The 22,182-nt window shown below is 38.0% G+C and overlaps 2 protein-coding genes across 6 annotated transcripts in view; one reads left to right on the top strand and one right to left on the bottom strand.

The window, feature by feature from the left end:
- LOC122561627 (dual specificity protein phosphatase CDC14A-like) overlaps positions 1-11,612 on the top strand; it is a 100,553-nt gene extending 88,941 nt beyond the window's left edge. For 3 of the 4 annotated variants that reach the window (XM_043713557.1, XM_043713579.1, XM_043713565.1), the window contains exons 14-15: positions 5,058-5,174; positions 10,106-11,612. In XM_043713557.1, the coding sequence (XP_043569492.1) occupies positions 5,058-5,174; positions 10,106-10,145 (157 nt within the window). In that variant the 3' untranslated portion in view covers positions 10,146-11,612. Of the gene's footprint in view, positions 1-5,057; positions 5,175-10,105 lie in introns of those variants that run through there. The other variant, XR_006315064.1, reaches the window with a different exon arrangement.
- A 1,857-nt stretch (positions 11,613-13,469) lies between these two features.
- zgc:103482 (uncharacterized protein LOC450001 homolog) overlaps positions 13,470-22,182 on the bottom strand; it is a 55,088-nt gene continuing 46,375 nt past the window's right edge. For both annotated transcript variants that reach the window (XM_043713599.1, XM_043713591.1), the window contains 4 exons: positions 21,282-21,362; positions 19,403-19,580; positions 18,798-18,986; positions 13,470-14,247 (listed from right to left, as the gene is read on the bottom strand). In XM_043713599.1, coding sequence (XP_043569534.1) covers positions 14,191-14,247; positions 18,798-18,986; positions 19,403-19,580; positions 21,282-21,362 — 505 coding nt within the window. In that variant the 3' untranslated portion in view covers positions 13,470-14,190. The remainder of the gene's footprint in view (positions 14,248-18,797; positions 18,987-19,402; positions 19,581-21,281; positions 21,363-22,182) is intronic.

The following is a 22,182-nucleotide window of genomic DNA, read 5'->3' as shown; positions in this document are numbered from 1 at the left end:
AAGGGGCCTCTGTCTTTATTGCGTTTGGAGAAGTGGGCGGTTTAGAGCAGTGGAATGGGGAATGGAGGTGGTGCGGCAGAGGGCTGTCCAGATGACAGAGGGAGGAAAAGCACTTGTTCAAAATAGATGGACACCTGGGATGTTTGGGAGCGGAATGTCTCTCCCTCTAAGCAGCCGCGCCAGAGGAATTGGGAGAAGGGGATGGAGTTCTTGCAGGATGCTGTTGTTCAGGGCAGTCATTCTAATTTCACCTCTGGAATATAGCTCCTTTTACTCCTATTTGGGCCACACTTTAGTGAAGCCTGGAGCTTTGTGACCCTATAGAATCAAACTCTGCAACAGTCAGCAGGTTATTGCTGAATAAGTGTCACATATAAACACTCTTGATGACTCTTTCCATCACTTGGTTGATTATCAAAAATACACTGATCTAACAGTAATTGACCAGCTTGAATTTGACCTGAGTTGTTTTTTGTGGAGAGGCCACATCATGGTGATTTTCCACATTGTCAGGTAGATGCCATTATTGCAGCTGTAGTGGAACAGCTTGATCTGGGATGCAGTTAGTTCATGCACACTAATCTCCAGTATTGCTTCTGGGATATTGTCAGGGCACATGGTCATTGTTGTATCCAGTCCCTTCAGGTGTTTTTTGTGATATTTTGAGTGTATTAAGTTGTCCAAAAGTTGTCATCTTTGTAATGCTGGAGAATATGGGAATGAATTATCCACTTGACCCTTCTACCTAGGGTTGATTACTGTGTTTCAGCCTTGTCATTGCTCTGATGTGTTGGAATCCTCCAGCATTATTATGGGACTATTTGTCTCCTTCAATCTTTAATCGTCTGCCATCATCCATTGTTGGATTTGGAAGGACTGCAATTATTGGATAGAAAGTAAATTACAAGGAAGTGTATTGATGCAATGGTACTGAGATGTGTGTGGTCTTATTATTTATCAACTTTGTTAACGATATTCATAACTTACTAGATACAATGATATTTATGGAATAATATTACCTAGATCACACAACTACGCTTTAACTTAAGGAAAAGGAAAAAAAATGGTCTGCAAAGAAACGTTTTTGGATCGGACGAAGGCAGGTTTTATTGAAATAAGGCAGAATCTTGCCAAAGTAGAACGAGAACAGCTATTTCAGGGTAAATCTACAACAGGACATTAGGTGGTGTGAAAAACTCTCAAAAAAGAATTAGAGTACAGGCCCAACAGGTTCCCTTTAGAGTGAAAAGTAAGAGTATCAGGCCCAGAGAACTTCGGCTATCTAGGAATATTCAGGATTGGCAAGAAGAAAGTGTCTTTTAACAGGTACAAGGGAGCCAATCAATCAAGAGGGGAATCTCCAGAAAGCAACTGGAGAGCAAATTGAGACCATGAAAAATATGAAGGGGAAAGAGGATAACCAGGGTAAGAGTAGGGCCCATAATAGACCAAGGAGGCAATCTGTATGGGGAACAAGAGGAAATTGGTAGGGTATTAAAATGAACACTTCACACCTGCCTTTGCTTGGGAGAAGGGAGGATATAGATACAGAATTCAGAGAGAGGGACTGTAAGGTTCTTGAACAGATTGACATTGACGATGAGGTACTAGAGACAAGCTTAGAGGGATGACTTCTCACATCTAGATGTGTTGTATTCCAGACTTCTGTGGGAGATGAGGGAAGAAATTACAGGAGCACTGATGCAAACATTTAATTTCTCACTGGCCACAGGAGGTATCAGAAAACCAGAGGACAGCTAATGTGGTTCCACTTTTCGGGAATGATGGTAGAGATAAACCGGTGAATTACAGACCATTGGTCTTGCATCTGTGGTAGGAAAACTATTACAGAAAATTCTGAAGGAGAAAGTTGATCTCTACTTAAGAGACAAGGTTTGATCAGAGGTAGCATGGCTTTGTCTGAGGGAGGTCATGCCTGACAAATTTGATTTTTTTTTAAAAAGATGGTGACCAGTTGTGTAAATGAGCATAGTGCGGTTGATGTAATTTTATGAATTTCAGCAAAGCCTTTTGACAAGGTCCCACATGGGAGACTGATAAAGAAGATAAAAGCACATGGGATTTAGGATAATTTGGCAAGTTGTATCCAAAACTGGCTTAGTGAAAGGAAACCAAGTGGTGGTAGAAGGCTGTTTGTGCTGGGTCCCTTATTCATGACATTTGTAGATACGAATGTGGGATCGATGGATAAGTGTGTTTGCAGATGACACAACGAATAGCTGGGTGGCTGATAATAAGGAAGGTGACTGGGTTACAGGAGAATGTAGTTTGATTGGTCAGATGGGTAGATCAGTGGCAGATGGAATTTAACCCTGAAAAGTGTGACATGATGCGCTTTGGAAGAAGTTACAAGATAAGGGAGTACACCATGAATGACAGGATAGGAGCAACTTCAGAGGAACAGAAAGATCTTGGGGTGCTTGTCTATAGATCCCTGAAGGTAGCAAGACAGATTAATAGGGTAGTTAAGGCATTTGAGACACTTGCCATCATTAGTCATGGCATAGATTATAAGAGCAGGGGGGTTACAGCAGGGAGCTGTACAAAACTTTGGGCCAAAGCTGGAGTACTGTGTGCAGTTCTGGTCATAACACTGTTGGAAAAGTGTAATTCAACTGGAGGGGGTACAAAGGGGAGTCACCAGGATGCTGCCTGGTGAACATTTCATATTTGCAGAGATTGGATAAGCATTGGTTGTTTTCCTTGGAACTGAGAGGGGAACTGATTGAGGGACATTGACAGGATGGATAGAAAGCAGCTATTCACCTGGGTCAATAAGGGGATAGAATTGTAAGCTTAGAAAGACATTTAGAGGTGATTTGAGCAAAAACAACTTGCACACTAAGGGTGTGGGAATCTGGAATGCACTGCCTGGGAGATTAGTAGAGATGGAAAAGCTCACAACCCTTTTTAAAAATTACTTGAATTATTGAAATAAGGCAGAATTTCAATAAGGCATTGAAATAATGACTTGATGTCATTACACTTAAGGCTATGGGCCAAGTGCTGGAAAGTGAGGCTAGTGTTGACATGGCATGGTTTTTGTGTAGATTCAACTGGCCAGAAGGCCTCTTTATTCTGGTTCTGATTCTAAGTGGAACATAAATTAAATCAATCAATTACCTTTTATGGGATGTTAATATTGCTAGCTAGGGCAGTATTTATTGCTCACCTCGAAATGCTCTTGTGAACCAATTCTTGAACAACTGCCACCCATGAGGGTAGCTACACAATTGTGGTGTCTGGGAGTTCTAGGACTCTGACCCAGTAACAATGACAAAATAATTAATTTAGTTCCAAGTCAGGACAGTGCATGCCTTGGAGGTAAACATGTAGATGGTGTGTTCTCACCTGAGCCTCCGGCCACTAAGATGAGCACCGTATTTAAATTGAAGCCTGTTCAGAAATAATCTAGAATTTATTGGCATCTTGTCTTGAAGCTTAATCTCATTAAAGTACTTCTACTTAATTTTGGAGTTTAATAAAAAATCATTTTTTTAAATAAACTTTATGGAGATTGTCTATCCTTTATCTGACATTTGGTTTGGAATTAATTTTACTAACAGTCACACTTCAAAGGACTGTTTAAAGCAAATCCAAATATAAATAGCATTATAATGTAGTCATCAGTTTGTTTAGGTGTAATAATGACTTGTTGACAGCCAGTTAAATGTCACATTTTCAAAACATTAGAAAACATAGTAACAGGTTTGTGTTGAAGAGAAGGAAAAAGAAATGGAGGGGGAACAGTCAACATAAAACATCTTTTATGTCAGATTTTGCTCTAAAGTAGCAGTCATGCCTCAAAATTAAAAGGACATAGGTTGACAGAACATAAGCCTATAATTGTAAATGATCTTTTTCAATGTAGTAATAAAACATAAGATAGAACAGAACACTACAGGACAGAATGATACAATGCAATTCAATACAGCCCTTCAACCCACCAATCCAGTGCCAATTCCTACATCTTAGACTCATTACTTATTGCTCGTGTGTGATTTCTATCCCTCCATTCTCCTCACTTGCATGTGTCTACCAATGTATACCTTAAATGCTGCTAATGTGCCTGCTTCCATCACCTTCACTGGCAGTGTTCCAGGTACCCAACACCCTCTCGGTGAAAAGTTTTCCCCATGTTTCTCTAAACATTCCAAATGCACAATCTGAGGTGCCCTTCATTGAGATGTTCAGCCAGCATTTTCTAAAAAGATCCCATGGCACTTTTGAATAAAATCATAGTTTGGGTTGGAGGGAGATGGTTTATTTATTTACATTTAATAAATTACAATTTCAATTATTTATTGTTTATCATTCCTGTTGTGGTATGTTGATATGTGCAAACTGGTTGCTGGATTTTCTACTTTGCTAAAATACTTTCTTGACTGAAGTTCTGTGAAATATATTTGTTATGAAAGTACAACATAATTGCAAGTTTATTCATCCCCTTTTCAAATGTAGATTTTTTTTTCCCAACATGGTCAGTACTATTCATAAAAGGTGAGAGGAGGAAGAGGGGCAAAGCTTCCTGATAAGTCATTTCATTTTAGTACCAGAAGCATGCAAACTATAAAGAGGAACTGAGGGAAGTGTATGTTCGGTTGCCAATAAATCCTAAAACATATACAAAATGACAAAATAGTTAATATAGTTCCAAGTCAGGACAGTGCATGCCTTGGAGATAAACATGTAGATGGTGTGTTCTCACCTGAGTATGTAATTAAGATATCCTTAAAATGTTTTGAACATCTGCATTGGTCTGCTGTGTTTAATAATCACTTAATTTCACATCCGATTACGTTGTGATTCATAATTGCATTCAATGTGACCCTATTATTATTAAACTGAGAAATACAAGTTGAATCTTTTTATCAAACCCACAAGTAACAGCAAATTATAAGCAACATAACTGTTTCACTGTCAGGCATGAACTGTAAAAATGATCAGGTCGGTTTAACTGAAGCAAATTGCTAATTTGGTGGCCTTTTTAAATACTTACTTTATTTCTGTTCCAATTTAACTACATGCAAATATAGAATAATACTGCAGTCTAGCACACAGAGTTGCAAGCCTTCAAATCCATGTGCTGTTCCTGGTCTAAGCCCTACGAGCAAGCGGACAACCAGATCCATGGCTGCAAACAATAATCTGAGGTAAAGAGAATTTCTGTGGGTATATTTTTTAAAAAGCATCTTAATATACTTTTATATTGTCCAAGGGAATAATAGATTTAGTATAAGTGAAAAATTAATATTAGTTTTAAAACTATTAGCTGATATCATGAAATATGAAGTGGATTCTCGATTATCTGCTTATATTGGCAATGTAGGAACCTGGATAAAACTAAGCATATTTGTTTTTAAAAATATGACTGTAACAGGTTGGTTTTTTGGTCTATTTTATATCGAAGAGTGAAAGCAATGTTGTCAAGTACTATCACAATGAAATACTTTTTTAATATTGTTGGAAAGAAGGAAATGGATACTGTATACTGTGGCAATTCCTGTATAGAAAAAAGCCAGCAGTATATTATTACACTCGTTCATTATTGTAAATTATTTGGAGAATACATTCAAGCTCAAATATATTCTTCTTTGTGGTTTAATTTAAATGTATACACTAAGCAGTGAACTTTTCTGCCTTCAGTGTTTATGCTCTCTTCCTGCAGCTGTAGTACACGTGCTATATTGCAGTTCTCCACCATTCTCCTATTATCTCTCCAGGCTTCTACTTTTATCCTACTCTCCTAATGCATTTTTTTATGACCTGCTCTCTCTCACCTACTAAAAACTGCAGAGAATCAGACAGATCACTGATATTCAATGGAATTACTGTCCCTGAATTCCCTACCATCTGGTTCAAAATTAAACTCTTGCCAACAAGTGTTCCTACGCATCAAGGACTGCAATATAATATGGCAGTTCAATACCACCTTCTCCAGGCCAATTGGGGATGGTAAAAATTAATGGCCTTGGCAATAGCACACACATCCTGTGAACAAACATTAAACAAAAATGTCCCGAAGGCTACCATTGATCAGAAACCGAACTGGATCAACGATATAAATATTGCAGCTACAAGAGCAGGTCAGTGGCTAGGAATTCTGAAGCAAGTTAACTCATCACCTGACTCCCTAAAGAATAGCATCCCATTCACCCTGTTCTGCACACACTCCCTTTACCACTGAAACACACTGGCAGCAGTATGTCCCACGTACAAGATGCACTAAAACTAAGTTTTTTTGTCACAACTTCCAAACTTCTGACCCCTAACACTTGGGACGGTCAACAGATATATAGGAACAGCACCAACTGCAAGTTGCCCTCCAAGCTGCCCATCATCCTGATTGGAAATATAGCTGCTTTCCTTCACTCAGTTCTTTGAACTAACATCAAATCATGAAAGCACTGAAATATTAAGATAGACAAAAAGGTCTGCATGGGTTTGGTAGGGATGCAGAACATGAAAACCATATTTTGTAAATTGTCGATTAGAATTACTGTGCTCTAGATATAACTGCTCCATTAAGCTGACATTATGGCACAGGCCTCAGTTTTGATAACCAGCCTTTGTCAAATGCTTTTGTACAAAGCATTTAGACAACATCCATTAAATTCCCTTCAATATCCTTCTCAGTTAGTACTTTGGAAAATTCATTTGGATTACTCAAGCGTGATGTGACATTTACAGACCTGTATTGGCGATTTTTAATTAACTAAAAGCTTTGCATGTGCCTGTTTATTTTTCCCCAATTTATTGTTTCTAAAATGTTACCAACCACTGATGTTAAAGTGACTGGTCTGTAGTTAGTATGACTATCCTAGCATTCTTTCATGAATAAGATCAGCACATTGGTACTTTCTAATCCTCTGACAATTCCCCCATATGTTGGCAAGATTGGAAGGTTATGGTAGGCCTTCTGCTCATAAACTACAGCCTGTTTGTGCTGTTCAACACACCAACTGCTATTGTTTTGCTCTCCGCATTTTCCTTCTGCTCCAACCATTTGGACTTGGCAAGTCTTGTTTGTCACAGCTGTCCATGCTGTTAACTCCTATATGTGAAAGTAACTTGTGAAGCAGCTAGCTCAGCAAAGCTAGTTATAAAGTCAGTTTGGAATAGTCACATGACTATTAAACTTGTGTTTAATAAGCAATGCAAAACATATCTTACAAACCTGATCAGTTATAATAGCCAGTTTTTCCAGAATATCTTTCCATCAATTTTCACTTTATTCTTTATCTCTGCTTCAACTGATATTTTGTTCAAAGTTTGGGTGAAGATTTGTAGCTCGGGTGCTCGTTGTTGTGGTTCTGTTTGCAGAGCTGGAAATTTTTGTTGCAAACGTTTCGTCCCCTGTCTAGGTGACATCCTCAGTGCTTGGGAGCCTCCTGTGAAGCGCTTCTGTGGTGTTTCCTCCGGCATTTATAGTGGCCTGTCCCTGCCGCTTCCGGTTGTTAGCACCGATGCAAAGTACTCAAATATTTTAGCGTTGTCCAAAAACCTCCAAGCATCTATCATCCATTTCGTCTCCATTAGGCCCCACTCTACCTTTTACTATCCATTTGATCTTTGTGTTACATGATTTTTATGTTCTCTTTGTTATCTGCCATATTTTTAGACTGACTCTTTACTAGTTGTATTTTCTTCTTTACTTCTCTCAATTTATTATTAGCCAGGTTCTCGCCTAAAAAATTAACTTGACATACATCATAAAACAAAACAAAAAAGGGTTTGTCATGCTCTCTATCCTCTTTCAAGGAGCAGTGGCTTTGGTTCTTTCGTGCTTGATGTATTTCACCTCTACCCAGAACTTCTCTCAAGATCATTTTGTTATGATTTCATCTTCAATTCCATTTTACTGTAGGTAGATTTCAGTGGATTAAGAAGAAATTAGTCATCTAGGAAGTTAGAAGTTCTTGCAGTTTGCCATTGCTAATTTAAAACTTCTGATACAGTAAATTCTTAACCAACTGTTTCCCCTAGCCCATTTGGTCCACCTCATTGGGGCAGCAGGATGGCTCAGTGGTTAGCACTGCTGTCTGTGTCAGGGACCCGGGTTTGATTCCAGCCTGGGGGGACTATCTGTGGAGTTTGCACATTCTACCTGTGTACGTGTGGGTTTCCTCCTCCCCACAGTTCAAAGATGTGCAGGCTCAGTGGATTAGCTATGCTAAATTGCCCATAGTGTTCAGGGAAGTGTAGGTTAGATGCATTAGTCAGGGGTAAATGTAGAGTGTAGAGTATAGAGTAGGAGTGGGATACACTTCAGAGGGTCAGTGTGGATTTGTTGGGCCAAATGGCCTGTTTCCACACTGTAGGGATTGTATGATTTCTCAATACCACATCCAGAAATGCTACGAGCTTAGGGCCAAGAACAATCTGCTGAAGGAAATTTTGCAAAATATGTTCATTCCTCACATTCATTATATATCACCACAAATCAACTAGAATAATATTAGAATGTCAATATTGCTACCTGAATGTCTGGTTTTCATACTGAAATATTATTAATTAAACTAGTTAACTATATAATTTCCCAGTCCTGATTTTATTTTTAAAACAGATAATGGGTTCTTGAGTATTCAATCTCCTGCTCTATAAGTCCCTGCTTGCTTGTTTGGAGATATTTCAAGTTGTTTCCCTAATCTTTTTCTGCTATTCCAGCTGATCTCTCCAACTAGGTCCTCTGCTGTAATCCAGTAAATACTTTTTTGTCAAGTCTATTTCTCCTTAACACTTTTTTTTAGTTTTTAACATTTTGAAAAGGTGTCCTGCTTACATCTGTTTAAATGATGTGCCACATTCAAAATGATTGTAATGCTAAAATGGCACAGACACTTCGTGCAGCTTGACATCAGCTGGCTGCAATGGGCTGCACGAAGTGTCTGCTTGCACATGTGCTGTAGCACATGTGCAACCAGACTTGGGGTGAGATGGATGTGGCAGCTGGGGCTGACAGAGAATCTTCCTCTCCATATGGTAGGTAGTCACCTCCATCACTCCTCTTTATTCACCCAGGCCTCGCCACTGCCTCGGTAGGGCCCCTCCTAGTAGATGCAGTAGGCTGCATCTACTGTCTGTTCCTTTCCTCCAGTATTGAAGGAATGATCCACTTCCTTGTCTAAATAACAAAATGGCAGTTATGCAAACAGGGTTGGTGATATCAGTTGGCTGACATTTTGTTCTTGTGTGTGCATGATCATTGCTTTCACAATAAACACAACCTTCCATGTAAAGTGACCATGCCCAGGTCTTTACATTTAATGCCCCCACTCTAGTACAAACTTTTCCATAATTTTCAGAAAATGTAAATATTTTAACAACAAATTTATAAAATCATCTAAATATTCTTGTGCATGAAGGTTTTGTTAAGAGCATTCATGTTTTCTGCATTTAAGGCAAAATTGTGAAATCCAACAACTAGCCTACATATTCAACAAGTATATCTGTAACTTCATAAGAAATGTTTGTACTGGAAAATATTGATTTCTTTTGACCTGTTTCATTAAATTTTAGAGGTGCAAGTACACATTGCTTCGGTCTTTGTTTTATTCCCTAGTTTTACCTCTAGTGTCAACTTTTAGAATAATATTGAAAGGCATTACATTTTTAAGCTTCCCTGAAGGATGGAGACAAAGTGGAATCAAATGTTTAAAATATACTTTTGCACCACTTTATTTTGTAAATATGAAAACAGATGTAATTCAGTTGCTGGTTTAGATCGCAACTTGCTGAAAGTTAATTTTGAGATTAAGTACTTAAAGGTTTGAAATGCAGAAATTAAATTGGTTTTGGTTTGTCAAGGTAATGTACCCCTCTCAATTGGCATGGCTAAAACTAAGCAATGAATCCACTTGACTAAAGGATACGTCACATTAAACCTTTCATTTCACTTTATCTATCATTGGGTGAAAAGGTTGATAAGAACTACCATAAATGTTTTTGATTTGATTTCACCCATATTATTCCCCCCCCATTTAGTGGTGCCTGGGTTAATTTCTTGAATGAACTGATTCTGTATAAAATGCACCCTAACTATTGTTTTTTATTATGCACTAATTTATTATATCTGTTTTTAAAGTCACTCTACTATTAGCACTAAAGTACCATTGCTCCGTTAACATTCACACTTTGAAGTGATACCTTGAACATTTGTTGAGGAAGCTGGAGAACAAGATTTTCTCATACTGAACTAGGAATTTATTCCAGAGCAGCACCTTCGCATCACCAGAAGAATTCTGCAAAATGACAGTCCTGACCTTGAACTCCCCTGCCATTCCACCTTGAGAACTTCCTGTCCATAACATAACAAGTAATGGTAATAATGGATCTTTGCAACCTGATGTACTAAAGAAACTGTAAAGAACATTAAGAAAGTTTTAATGCAAGTGTTTACTGTCCTGTTGCATAATGCATTGTACCTGAGCTGTGAAGCAGAAACCAAGCCTTTAAACACCATCTTATAGCCAAAGTAGAAAGTACAACACAAAATGTGGTATGAAGTGAAAACTTCATGCCATTTTATTTTCCAGATAATGATCATGAAGGAACTAGATTATTGAAGAAAGTTTTGACATTGAAGTTTATACTGAATCAAACTTTCAACTTTAAAGTTGCAATTTTAATCATTTTTTGTGAATTATGTATTCAGATGGTGCCTCCTTCAATTCTAAAGATAGATATCTATGTCTGTCACTGAGATTCTCATTGGTTGAAATAGTTTGCTATTTCTGTTAAATGCTTTAAAAACAGCCACCATCTATGCATTTGGAAAAAAAACCCTGCAATGTTATCAATGAGAATGCAAAATACCCCAAGCAAAAGTGTTGTCCTACACTAGACACTATCCGTAGCAAACAAAATCCTAAAACTTTAAAGTCACAACTTTTCATTTAATGAGAATATGTATTGAGAGCTGTTACTAAGATTACTTCATGTAAAATAAACATACTAATAATTCATTTTCTTAAATGAATGGTTATTAATTTTCTTCAAATATTGTTTAAGGAAATTTAAAAGCCAAGTGACCTTGTAATTAGACAAATGTTCTACCTGTTGTGTGGTAGAGTTGATTTGGAACAGTAAGAGTGCTGTTAATCTATTGGAAAGATTATAAAAATCTGACCCAAATTTGGGTGAAGGGTAATATTTTTATATGCATGAACAAGTTGTATTTTCAGTTTTTGCAGTGAATGTCTTTGAGAGTGGATTTTTAGCTACAGTTAGTGCTGTGGATTGGATGTGTGCACTTTGTCTGGAACAGTACTGTAAGAAACTTTTTAACTTGTTACAGAACTTTGTATATTCATGTTAAAGCAATACAGTACTGCACAATGTTAGGAATCAGATTTTTAAAATTCTGGTTGAATTATTTGCATTTGCTTCTGTTTAGTCTTGACTGGAATCTGCTCCAGTATAACTGGTGTACATTTTTTAATTTGGGTGAAAGGTATTTTTAACTATGGAATTAATCTTTTCTCTGGTTTAATGTTAATTAATTGCATTGCAAAGCCAGAGTTGAGCAACTTATTTTGTACAGAAATGTATGCAGTATATAAACCTTTTGACAGGAAATAAACATAACATTTTATGTATTTGCATTCATTTTAAGATGAGAAATTCTGTGATATCTTTAATGCCACTTTCGAACTGAAAATGGGAGATACACTAACTGGTTCAATGGAAGCACCCCATCATTTGTCTCAATAGCCCTACTTTCTTAAAAACAAAACCTTTACACAAACTAAGTATTTAAAATTCATCATTTTAAAATGTAACAACTGACCTAAGATTGTGACAATTTAGAATCTGTTTACTGCAAATGGAAAGGTTTAATTGGAAGCACTAGCTTTCACAGCACTGCTCCTTCATCAGGTGGTTGTCCACCTGATTAAGGAGCAGCACTCAAAGCTAGTGCTTCCAAAAACCTGTTGGACTATAAACTGGTTTTATGACTTAACTTTATATACCCCAGTCCAATACCAGCATCTCTAAATTGTAGCAATACATACATCTCTTTGGCACACTGCAATGTAAAAAAAAAGCACATCATACTTGATGTATCCCATCTGAAGTAGATTAATAAATTAACCTGTACAAGCATGTTATGACACACCTCAAAAGGGAAGGGAGAGACTTGACCATGGAACCTCTGGCCAAAAATATCACCAAGTCACAATAATAAGGTGGAGAAAATTGTTGGTCCAAACTTAAATGAGCCTGACTGTTAAGTTAACTAGGCTTTAATTTACTAGACCTGTCAACGTTGACTCTAATTTCTACATCTCCCTTCCCCCTAGAAACACCCCATTGTAGAGTTCAGATTGGAATCTTTTATTACTGAAGATTCTGTGAAACTTAGAGCTCTATCTTCTGGAGCAAGTAAAAATTTAAGTGTCACCAACGAGCAACTCAGTGGTACTATCTCAACTACTTGAAGTTATTTACAAGATAAGCCTACAGTTTGGTCAATATTGACCAATGTGTATAAAGCTAGTTTAGGGCCTGTTTTGCATAGCATGGATGCATCATAGCATCCTTACGCTGAGCCAGGAGCCTTTGGTTCAAGTCTTGCCTGCAGCAAGGATATCTAATATTTCAACAGGTTGATTAGAAAATGTCTAAAAGACTACCAGATATTAATATTGGATTCTTGAGTTGGAGAGTCAGGCAGAATATTGAATTAAAGCACTATCAGATGAGCATGCTGTGCCATTTGACAGACCATTTGCTGGAGGATTAAAAATGGTCCGCCTCCTGTTGTTTTAGGTTTTTGATGAGTTTTTGTTAAACAAGTCCACTCACTGAACACCCACCACGTTTTCTTCCTGTAGCACTGCCACAAACATGGAAGCTCATCAATAGTTAAAAACAAATGCAATTAACCGAAGAGACCCTGGACTCAAGCTGATAAATTTAAGGTTTTCTTGGGGTGGGGTGGGTGTGGGGAGAAGAGAGAGAGAGAGAGAGAAAAGACAGCTTTTTGGAACTATTACTACCCTGTAAAGTCCTCAGCCATTCTAGAAAAGGCAACCAACATCAGGACCAGAGATTAAAAAGGGGAATATTACCATTTTGTCAGAAATCAGAGCTTCTGACAGACTAACAGCCTCTGTCAAAGGACATGTGTATTCATTTAGCCAAATGGGTCATTCTCTGCAATTTAAGTATCAAAGTAACAATTGGCTTTCAGCATTTTGGGAAGACAACTCAAACCAGCAATTAGCAGATGCACCAGTAAATGATTTTACTCAGTCATACAATGGAGTAATCATTTATAAAAACAAACCCCTGAATGTTTTCATAGTGTGTGTCTAATACTTGGTAATGTAACTCTGCTGTACTTAAAGTGCTACATGACAATCCCTCACTGCTTCCATAATGTAAACATTAATAATATTGAATTCAGCTCCATGTATAGCAACATGAAGATAAAAAGAACTAACTTGCAACAAATCTGCATTTATTCTATCAAGTTTTCACAATCATTTACCAAAAAGGCAAATTATGCAGTGTTTCCCCTTTACATAAGTTAGTTCAAACTTCACAAATTTTAACACTTGGCTTCCAAAAACTGACACTAGGGGAAAAGGATTTTTTTTTTGAATTTGTGGTCTAATAAGCAACTTTTCAAGTTCAAGGACTTATGCAATGTTTAACATGGCTTCAAAATTGCAATTGCAGCTGCTTCTGCTGAATAGGCACCAAATACACCATTTCCATAACATGCCTGCAATACTTCAAAATTTACAGATAACCAAATGATAGACCATCTTTGTCAGAATATAGGCTGCATTCTCTTACCCGTGTGCTTTTTCAGGAAACCATTACAAATCAAGCAAACAATTCAATATTTTTAATATATAGCATTTTTTAAACATCAAATATACCTCTCTTCAGCAGTTTAAGACATTTGCCAATATCACACAAAGTAAGCACAAAGGGAGGTGCTGAAAACTCAGGAGAAATGCCATCTTTCACCCACACGCATTGAGTGAAGTCTATTCACAGTCAGTCGTGAACAGCAAAGTCCAAATTCAGTAGTTGAGAGCCAACTGCCACTCCTTGTAGTCAGTATTGCGCACTGAAGCAAAAAGCCTCTCTTTCTGATGTGCCAAAACTTATTTTCTTCAAGACTGATGCCAGTTACCAAATTTCAATGTTGCTTCAAGCAAGAGCTGGGAAGTCCTCTGGGTCATCAGGATTGGGAGCACTTACCCGTGTCTAAAGAAAGACAAAATTACCTTTACATTTTGCAAAGGAACAACTGCAACAATTGTTTATTTTTGTGCCAGACAGGAATAAACAGTTTTGACCTTGTCTAGCATGGGAAACTAGGGAGTGTTAGATCCAAAGAAAGGATATTTCAATTAGCAGCAGACTCTGATTCACAGCAATTTAGATTTCAGCAAAGGGGGAACAAAGGGATTAAGAGAGTGGGAGAAAGTAAAGATCACAGATGCTGGAGATCAGAGTCGAGAGCGTGGCGTTGGAAAAGCACAGCAGGTCAGGCAGCATCCAAGAAGCAGGAGAATCGACGATTTGGGCATTCCTGTTGAAGGGCTTATGCCTGAAACATTGATTCTCCTGCTCCTCGGATGCTGCCTGACCTGCTGTGCTTTTCCAGCACCACACTCTCCATTAAGAGTGGAAATGGAATACAAAAATAAGCTTTGAGGAACATACAAACTGGTTGTAAAAAACTCAAGGTATGTGAAAAAGAAAAGATTGGTGAAGACAAATGTAAGTCCCTTACAGACAGAAACAAACAAGTTAGAATGGGAAACAAAGATGGCTGACAAAATAGCAATTAAATATATTTTTGTTATGTCTTAACAAAAAGTTGGGGAAAGGGTCTAGTGAGGGAAGAACGAAGGAAACCAGTAAGAATATGATATTGGGGAAATTGATGGGATAAGAGGCCAAAATATTCCCAGGGCCACATTAGTCCAGATAATAGTGGTCATCTTTCAAGATTCTATAGACTTGAACATTTCCCATGGATTGGAGAGTAGTTAAACATAATACATCTATTTTAAAAAAAAAAGGTAGACAGAAGGTATAGCAGTGGGCAAAATGCTGAAGTCCATTATAGAAGATTTAACAGCAGAGCACTCAGACACAAGTTAGCGTGGATTTAGGAAAGGGAAATCACAATAAATCTACTGGAATTTGAGGATATAACAAATTGTATATAAGGGAGAGGCAGTATGTGGTTTACTTAGTCTTTCAGAAGGCATTTGATAAGCTCTCACATAGAAGATAAGCATGCAAAATTAAAGCAGATGAGGGTAATGTATAGTGGGAGTCAGAACTGGTTTGCAGACAGGAAACAGTAGAAATAAACAGATCCTTTTCAAGTAGTAAACAGTGATTACTGGGCTACTACAGAAATTCAGTGTTGGACCCCAGCAATTCACAATATATGGTACTAAATCATAGGAGGGAATTAAATGTTATATCTCCAAATTTGCAGATGACACAAAGTTGGTTGGGAAGGGGAGCTCTAAGAAGGATGCAGAATTGCTTGTGTGACTTAGAATGACTCAGCAAATGCATGGCAGAGAAGGTATATGGTTAAATGTGAGGTTATTCACTTTGTATGGCAATAGATTTGGAAAGGGGGTGGTGCAAGGAGACTTGAGTATCCCTGTACACTAAATCATTGAAAACAAGCATATAAGTGCAGCAGGTGAAAAAGGCACCAAATGGTTTATTGGTCTTCATAGCAAAGAGATTTAAGTACAACAGCAGGGATGTCTTGCTCCAATAGTACAGGTTCTTGGTCAGACCATACCTGAAGTGGTGTGCAAAACAGCTACTCGAGTAGCTGACTCATGGCCACTGACCAAAAGGGATTAGACAGGTGATTAGCATAGCATTGATGGCTAGCCCCAAAATAAAGGTATATTAACAGTAACAAGAGGGGAGGAAGTGACAAGATGATCCAGAGGTAAGCCAACGATCATCTTGGGAGAAGACTGGAAGCTCCCCCTGAGGAATAATGAGACCACCAAATACTACTATAAGAATACATAGGACCACTGAACTTTGGGAGTGTGCTGCCTCTACTCCTCCATTCTACAGAATGGTTCTGGGATTGGTATAGCATTCTCATCTGTCACAAGTCAGATATTTCCTTTGTTTGCATTATAATATCCCGTATCTAAACTGGTGCTGCTCAAACTCAAAATTACAATAAATTGTCAACTATCTAAGCTAGGTAACGTGATCATGACTGGCCCCCTCCACCCACTAAAATCACAAGATGAAGGCTGTTTCTTGTGGCAGTGGTATCCCACAAGGTTTGATTCTGGAATCACTTCTGTTCACGGTGTACATCAATGGATTGAACATGGATTCCTCTATCAACTTTGCTTGTTACATCCTCAGAGAACTCTAGCAAATTTGTCAAATATTACTTCCCTTACACAAAATCATGTTGACTGTGTTTGATTCCATTAAGCTTTTATAAATATCTTTTGTTCTTTCATAAAAGTAATTAACTCCTAGCAACTTCCCAAAACAGTGTTCGACTAACTGGCTTATAGTTTTCTGGATTTTCTCTCCTTCTTCAACAGGGCATCACTTTAGCTGTCTTCCAATCTGCTGGAACCCTCCTGAATTCAGAGAGTTCTGGAATATTTCAACAAATGAATCTAATATTCCTGCTGATGCTTTCTTTAAAACCGCTGGATACAGAACATTATGTCCTGGCAACTTTAGCCCTGTTAGTTTGTCAAATGGTTTGTCCTTCCTGATACAGGGTTCTTCCCTCTGTTGGCACCTTGCTTATTAAACATCCCGTTGTTAATGGATAAGTCATCTATCGTGAAGCCCAATGCAAAAAACTGGTTTCAATTATGTGCCATTTCCCTGTTACTTATTCTACAGCTGCATTCTCCAAGGGTTTCACTCATTTTGGCTATTCATGTTGCATTCCCATAGAAAGTTCTTGCTGCAAATTTTGAATATTTCCATTTTTTTATTAGCTCTTTAATCATCCATAGCTAAAAAATTCCCAAACTTCTGGCCTAGCACTAATTTCCATCACTGAATACCTTAGTTTTTGATTGGCTATACTCCTTGGCTATCCTTGTTAATCGTAGATTGTTCATGCTTCTCACAGAGTTCCTTCTTTTGAGTGGAAACATTTTTGTTGAGTATTATGAAGTATCTACTTAAGTACCTATCACTGCTCAATCACTGACTTTTCTCAAACCCACTTTGACAACTCTTCCTTCACACTTCTGTAACTGCCCTTCTCGTAGTTCTGGATAATGGTTTCAGATGGGAGTTGCTCTCCCTCAAAGGAAATTTGAAATTTTATCTTGCTACTTCCTAGAAGGATCCTTAATTACAAAGGATCATTCATTCTACCATATCGTGCCACATGCACCACAGCATTTCAAGAATGTCACACATCACTTTCACATGGGCAGTGAGATAGGTAATAAATGCCAGCAATGTCCAAATCCAGTAAATTAATTTTTAAAAGTCATGGAACAGTACCATTATTTATTGAAGCAGAGATAGTGTTAACATGCACACATATTTGAATGAGTAGTTGAAGGAAAGACATTGGGTAAATGAATTGAGAATCATTGTTCATGTTAATTTCACTTTCCACATGGGCTAGTAGGAACAAATGGCCTGATTCCATTATATAATTTCTTTGTCAGTCTGTGCAAGATCTCCTTAAGATTTGGATTAATCACAATACATGAACAGAAATCCCAAAGTGAACTTGCATAACCATACCTTTTACAGTCCAAAACCATTAAAATGGAGACAACCTGTCTGCAAAACCTCACCAGGAACAAGTACTTTGGCGAAGTAGGAATGCGGGAGTGTGGGGAGGAGAGGGAGGGAATGTCATTAGGCTTAATCACTTGGACGAGGTAAAAACAATGACTGCAGATGCTGGAAACCAGATTCTGGATTAGTGGTGCTGGAAGAGCACAGCAGTTCAGGCAGCATCCAAGGAGCTTTGGGCAAAAGCCCTTCATCACTTGGACAATGGGACTCTGGTTGTGAAAGGAACTTGCAGAGATGCAAACCACTAATGTAAACCAGGCAACTAGAATCCACTAGCCATGACCATATTTGGGTCACAGAACAGTTGGAGGATCATGTGACAAGTCAGCTACCCTTTGTGTAGGTAAACACCTGCATCAGTAAATAAGGTACAGAAGAACGACTGAGTGTATTCCCTCTTTTGAAATCTGACAAATATATTTCGACTATCCACGTGCTGCAGGCACAGACGTTTCTCATGAACTCAACCTATCAGTTGCTGTAACTAGAAAAACAGATTATCTAGATCATTAAACTGCCTTGACAGTCAGTCCAGAATGATGACCAAATTCAGCCTAAAGTCATCGAAGTCTCCAACCTTCAAAGCTGAATACCTTTTGCCTTTACTGGATATTAAATTAGTTAATCTATCTTCCTACTTTAATCAATTTGTATGTGTATGAAAGTCAGTGTGTATTTTTTCTTTTACCAAGCTAAGTACAAAAAAAAGTTGTCATTTCTTATTAGACAGAGAAGGAAAGTATCAGTTTGTCTCTTTTATAATCACAACATATAAACATTCACTGAATTGACACACATATCCTTTGTTAAGATCAAATGAGTAAGGAAAGAGAGATAGCTATTCTACTCTCCTTACTTGATCACATCACACTGTCACATGCAAAACCTTTTTTCCTCCTTTCCTCTAATGCACACTCCTGAATGCCCCACTCCAAAAAAGTAAAGACCACCTTTACCATATCCACAGCTGGCACTTCTGGCCTGGTTTCAGCAATTCGCTTGGCTCTTCCACGGCCTCTGGCACCACCACGTCCTCGACCAGGGCGTGTAAGACTACCGAAGTTAATGTCTAATTTGGAAGTGATGTCATTTGCTGATCGTCTAAAGTAATGGTGATCTTCCTCATCAGATTCTTCTTTCTGTTCCTAATACAGGAGCAACAAAGTTTGTAATCACTGACATGACAGGCATATTGACTAATGAGAGGAGAAAGAGTTATAATTTTAAAAAGAATATAAATTGGTAACTTCCAATTCATCTCCAGTCTTTGGATTTCCAGGACTCCTTGGTCTGCTGGGAGAATGTAGTGAGTGAAACAATTTGCTGACCAAGCTGAACTACTTACATTGGTTTCTCTTTACCTATTGTAGAGATATTGCAGCCTCCATTCAGCACTCAACAAACTTTAAAAGGAGGTCAAGGTCAAGGATGAGCAGACCAGATAGCTACCTAGCACCACATCACTGACAAAGCTACAATCTAAGCTCAATGACTTCAAACTTTGCATGATTTGATAAACATCAACAGTTGTTGATACAGTTTTACAATCCAATTCACTTACATCCCCTTCATATTTAGACTTATGGATCACAACTGCCTTTGACAAAACACTGGAGTCTGGTTTGCGGATGTTGAATTCCTTTTTGGAGCGTGTCTGTTCCTGAAGTGCCTTCCATTCATCCAGAGTCATTTCATGTGGCCCATCATCTACCGTTGCTTCATGCTCCCCTTCATTCAGCCTACAACATAACAAAATATAGACAAAGTAATGGTTAACTCCTGAAAGTATGTGAGAATGTTGTTAGTCAAAAATGATATTGTCTTCGGTTTAATTATTTAATGACTTTTCTACTCTCACAGGTTCTCCCTTCTGTTCTTTTCCCTGGCTCTGAACTTGCCTAAAATGCTGTTCATCCCTTAAACGGTCAGTTCTAATGAAGGATTATTAATCTGAAATGGCAACCTTCTCCACATTGCTGCCTGACCTAGGCATTTCCAACATTCGTTTTCTTCAAATTTCCAACACTTGCAGTCCTTTGTTTCTTTCTCCCCTAGGAAGAATGGACTTGTTTTATGATAAAATTTATTATTCTCCTCACTGAATTAAGGGCTTCTAAATCAGATTGGTTTGAAAGACTGCAATAATCACTGCGAGGCAAACAAAACAGTTAAACAGATGGGCCGTTTGGCCTCACCCCCAGTTTCTTTAATCCTCGTTCATCCATTCCAACCCCCCAAGAACAGATGGATGCAAATACAATAACACTATTTTCTGCAAACCTCATATCAAACAAGCAGATACTGGAGGCTAAAGGAAGGAAAATCTACAATAAAGATGTGCAGAAACAACTGCTTGGAAGTATTGGAGAGAAAAAAAAACTCCAGAATTAAAGGCTTCTATTGCATCAGGAGACCTTAATGTAGTGAGATTATTAAATGATACTTAATCCAGGATATGGTCATGAATGCAACATCCATTAAGTGCCAGAAAAGATGGTGGACAGAAAGAGACAGTGACATAACCCTATGTGTTAAGAACATCTGAGAATGAAAAGCTTGATAGTGTGCAAGACAAAGACCTGAACAATCAACTGTTCTTGTCAGACATCTTTTGTGCAGAAGAATATAACTAATACTAAGAATATACTGGTAACACCATGTCAATAAATCAAGGAAAACAGCGTGTTCCACAAGATGAGTATGCAAGGGAGGTGTGCAAGTAAAGGAAAGCTATTTTTAAACGGGCAACTTCAAATCAATCAAATATAATCAGCAATAACTAATGGCTTCACAGCTCAAGATCACAAATGTTATCAGCAACTGATTTGACATCAGTGACACATGTACTCCAAACGGTGTTGAAATAGCCTATGATTAAGTTGAAAAAGACCTACCAGTCTTAGGAGACTTGACACTATGTCCAACCAATGCAGAGTCACAATCAACAAAGTAAATAGAGTGCTGACCTATATAACCAAAATAGCAGAGCACAAGTCAGATGAAGTCATGTGCAAACTGTATAGTGCCAATCAGACCATACTTTGAGTACTGTCTCCAGCTCTGGTCCCCAAGACATTCAGGTACTGGAAACAGTATGCAGGAACACCCCAAAATTGATCCATAGTGTTAAGTCTGAGTCATAAGGAAAGACTGAAGAAAGGCAAAGAAACTTGGGCTTTTCAGCTTTAAAAAGATACATTAAGAAGTGAAGTACTGATCACACAAGGTGATCTGTGCACGGAATGGACTTCTGGACGGGGTAGTCAAAAAAATACCCGAGCTACTCAAGAAAGAATAAAAAAAAAACGACTGTCTAGATGAATGAATAAAAATGAATCACATTGCTGCTTTCATCCACAGCATTTTGTATCTGTTCAGAAGATGAGTTAAGTATGAACACTGCATAGCAGTAGAAAGAAATCTAGAAACAGTGAACTCACTTGTTCTCTGTATCGCCTTCAAGTGCATCTTGGGGTTCTTCCATTTCAGTTGCCTCTTCAGCTGGAGTTGTCTCAGTCTCTCTAAACGTGTGCATGGGGAGCAGAGGGAGAAAAAGGAGAGGAAAGATTATTCATTGTCTGACCCCAGATAATCACAGCCAACATTCCCTTTCAGACTCAATTATAGCTAAAATTTGAGCATACAGTCTCTATACATTTTCTCTATGGTGCCACATGTGGTATATAATTACACAATCGGGCCTTAATGATACCTTCCAGGAACATGGGTCATAAGTTTTTTTTCCCCTAAAAAAAAAGTCACATCTGGAGTTAATTATAGCTTTTAACTCTTGACTTACATCTAAATTAGATCAGGAGTGTTTCCTTGATAACTTCTCTCCACTGAGTTCAAGTTAGTTAATCCCACAAATGCCTTGGATGTATAGTATTTAACAAAACCATCCCTCAAGGGTTCTGAGGAAGGGTCACCGGACTAGAAACATTAACTCTGATTTCTCATCACAGATGCTGCCAGACTGTTGAACTTTTCCAGGAACTTTGGTTTTTGTTCAAGAGAAGTTGCCTGATAATGTTAGCCTTTCCCCCAAATAGTGTGCTTAGGTTTAACCAGTTAAGTTTCCCAGATATTTTAAGGATCTGGGAATTCTCTCTCCAGAATATATACTCCCCCACTGAAGGAGTGTACAGAACAGGATCTGTTTCAGTTGTAACAAAAATTTAAATGAGATGATTCACTCAGTTTACAGCTCCATCAACATAAATTAATAAGCAATACAGTAAATGAATAAGTATGCTGTTGTGCGAAAAACAACTGAAAAATGAAATACCAAGTCTAATAGAAAATAGTTATGTTATATTTAACTATTCAAGAATATCCAAG

Source organism: Chiloscyllium plagiosum, chromosome 2 (genome assembly GCF_004010195.1).
Source record: "Chiloscyllium plagiosum isolate BGI_BamShark_2017 chromosome 2, ASM401019v2, whole genome shotgun sequence".
NCBI classification, from domain to species: Eukaryota; Metazoa; Chordata; class Chondrichthyes; order Orectolobiformes; family Hemiscylliidae; genus Chiloscyllium; species Chiloscyllium plagiosum.
This window is presented reverse-complemented; position numbering and strand designations above follow the sequence as displayed.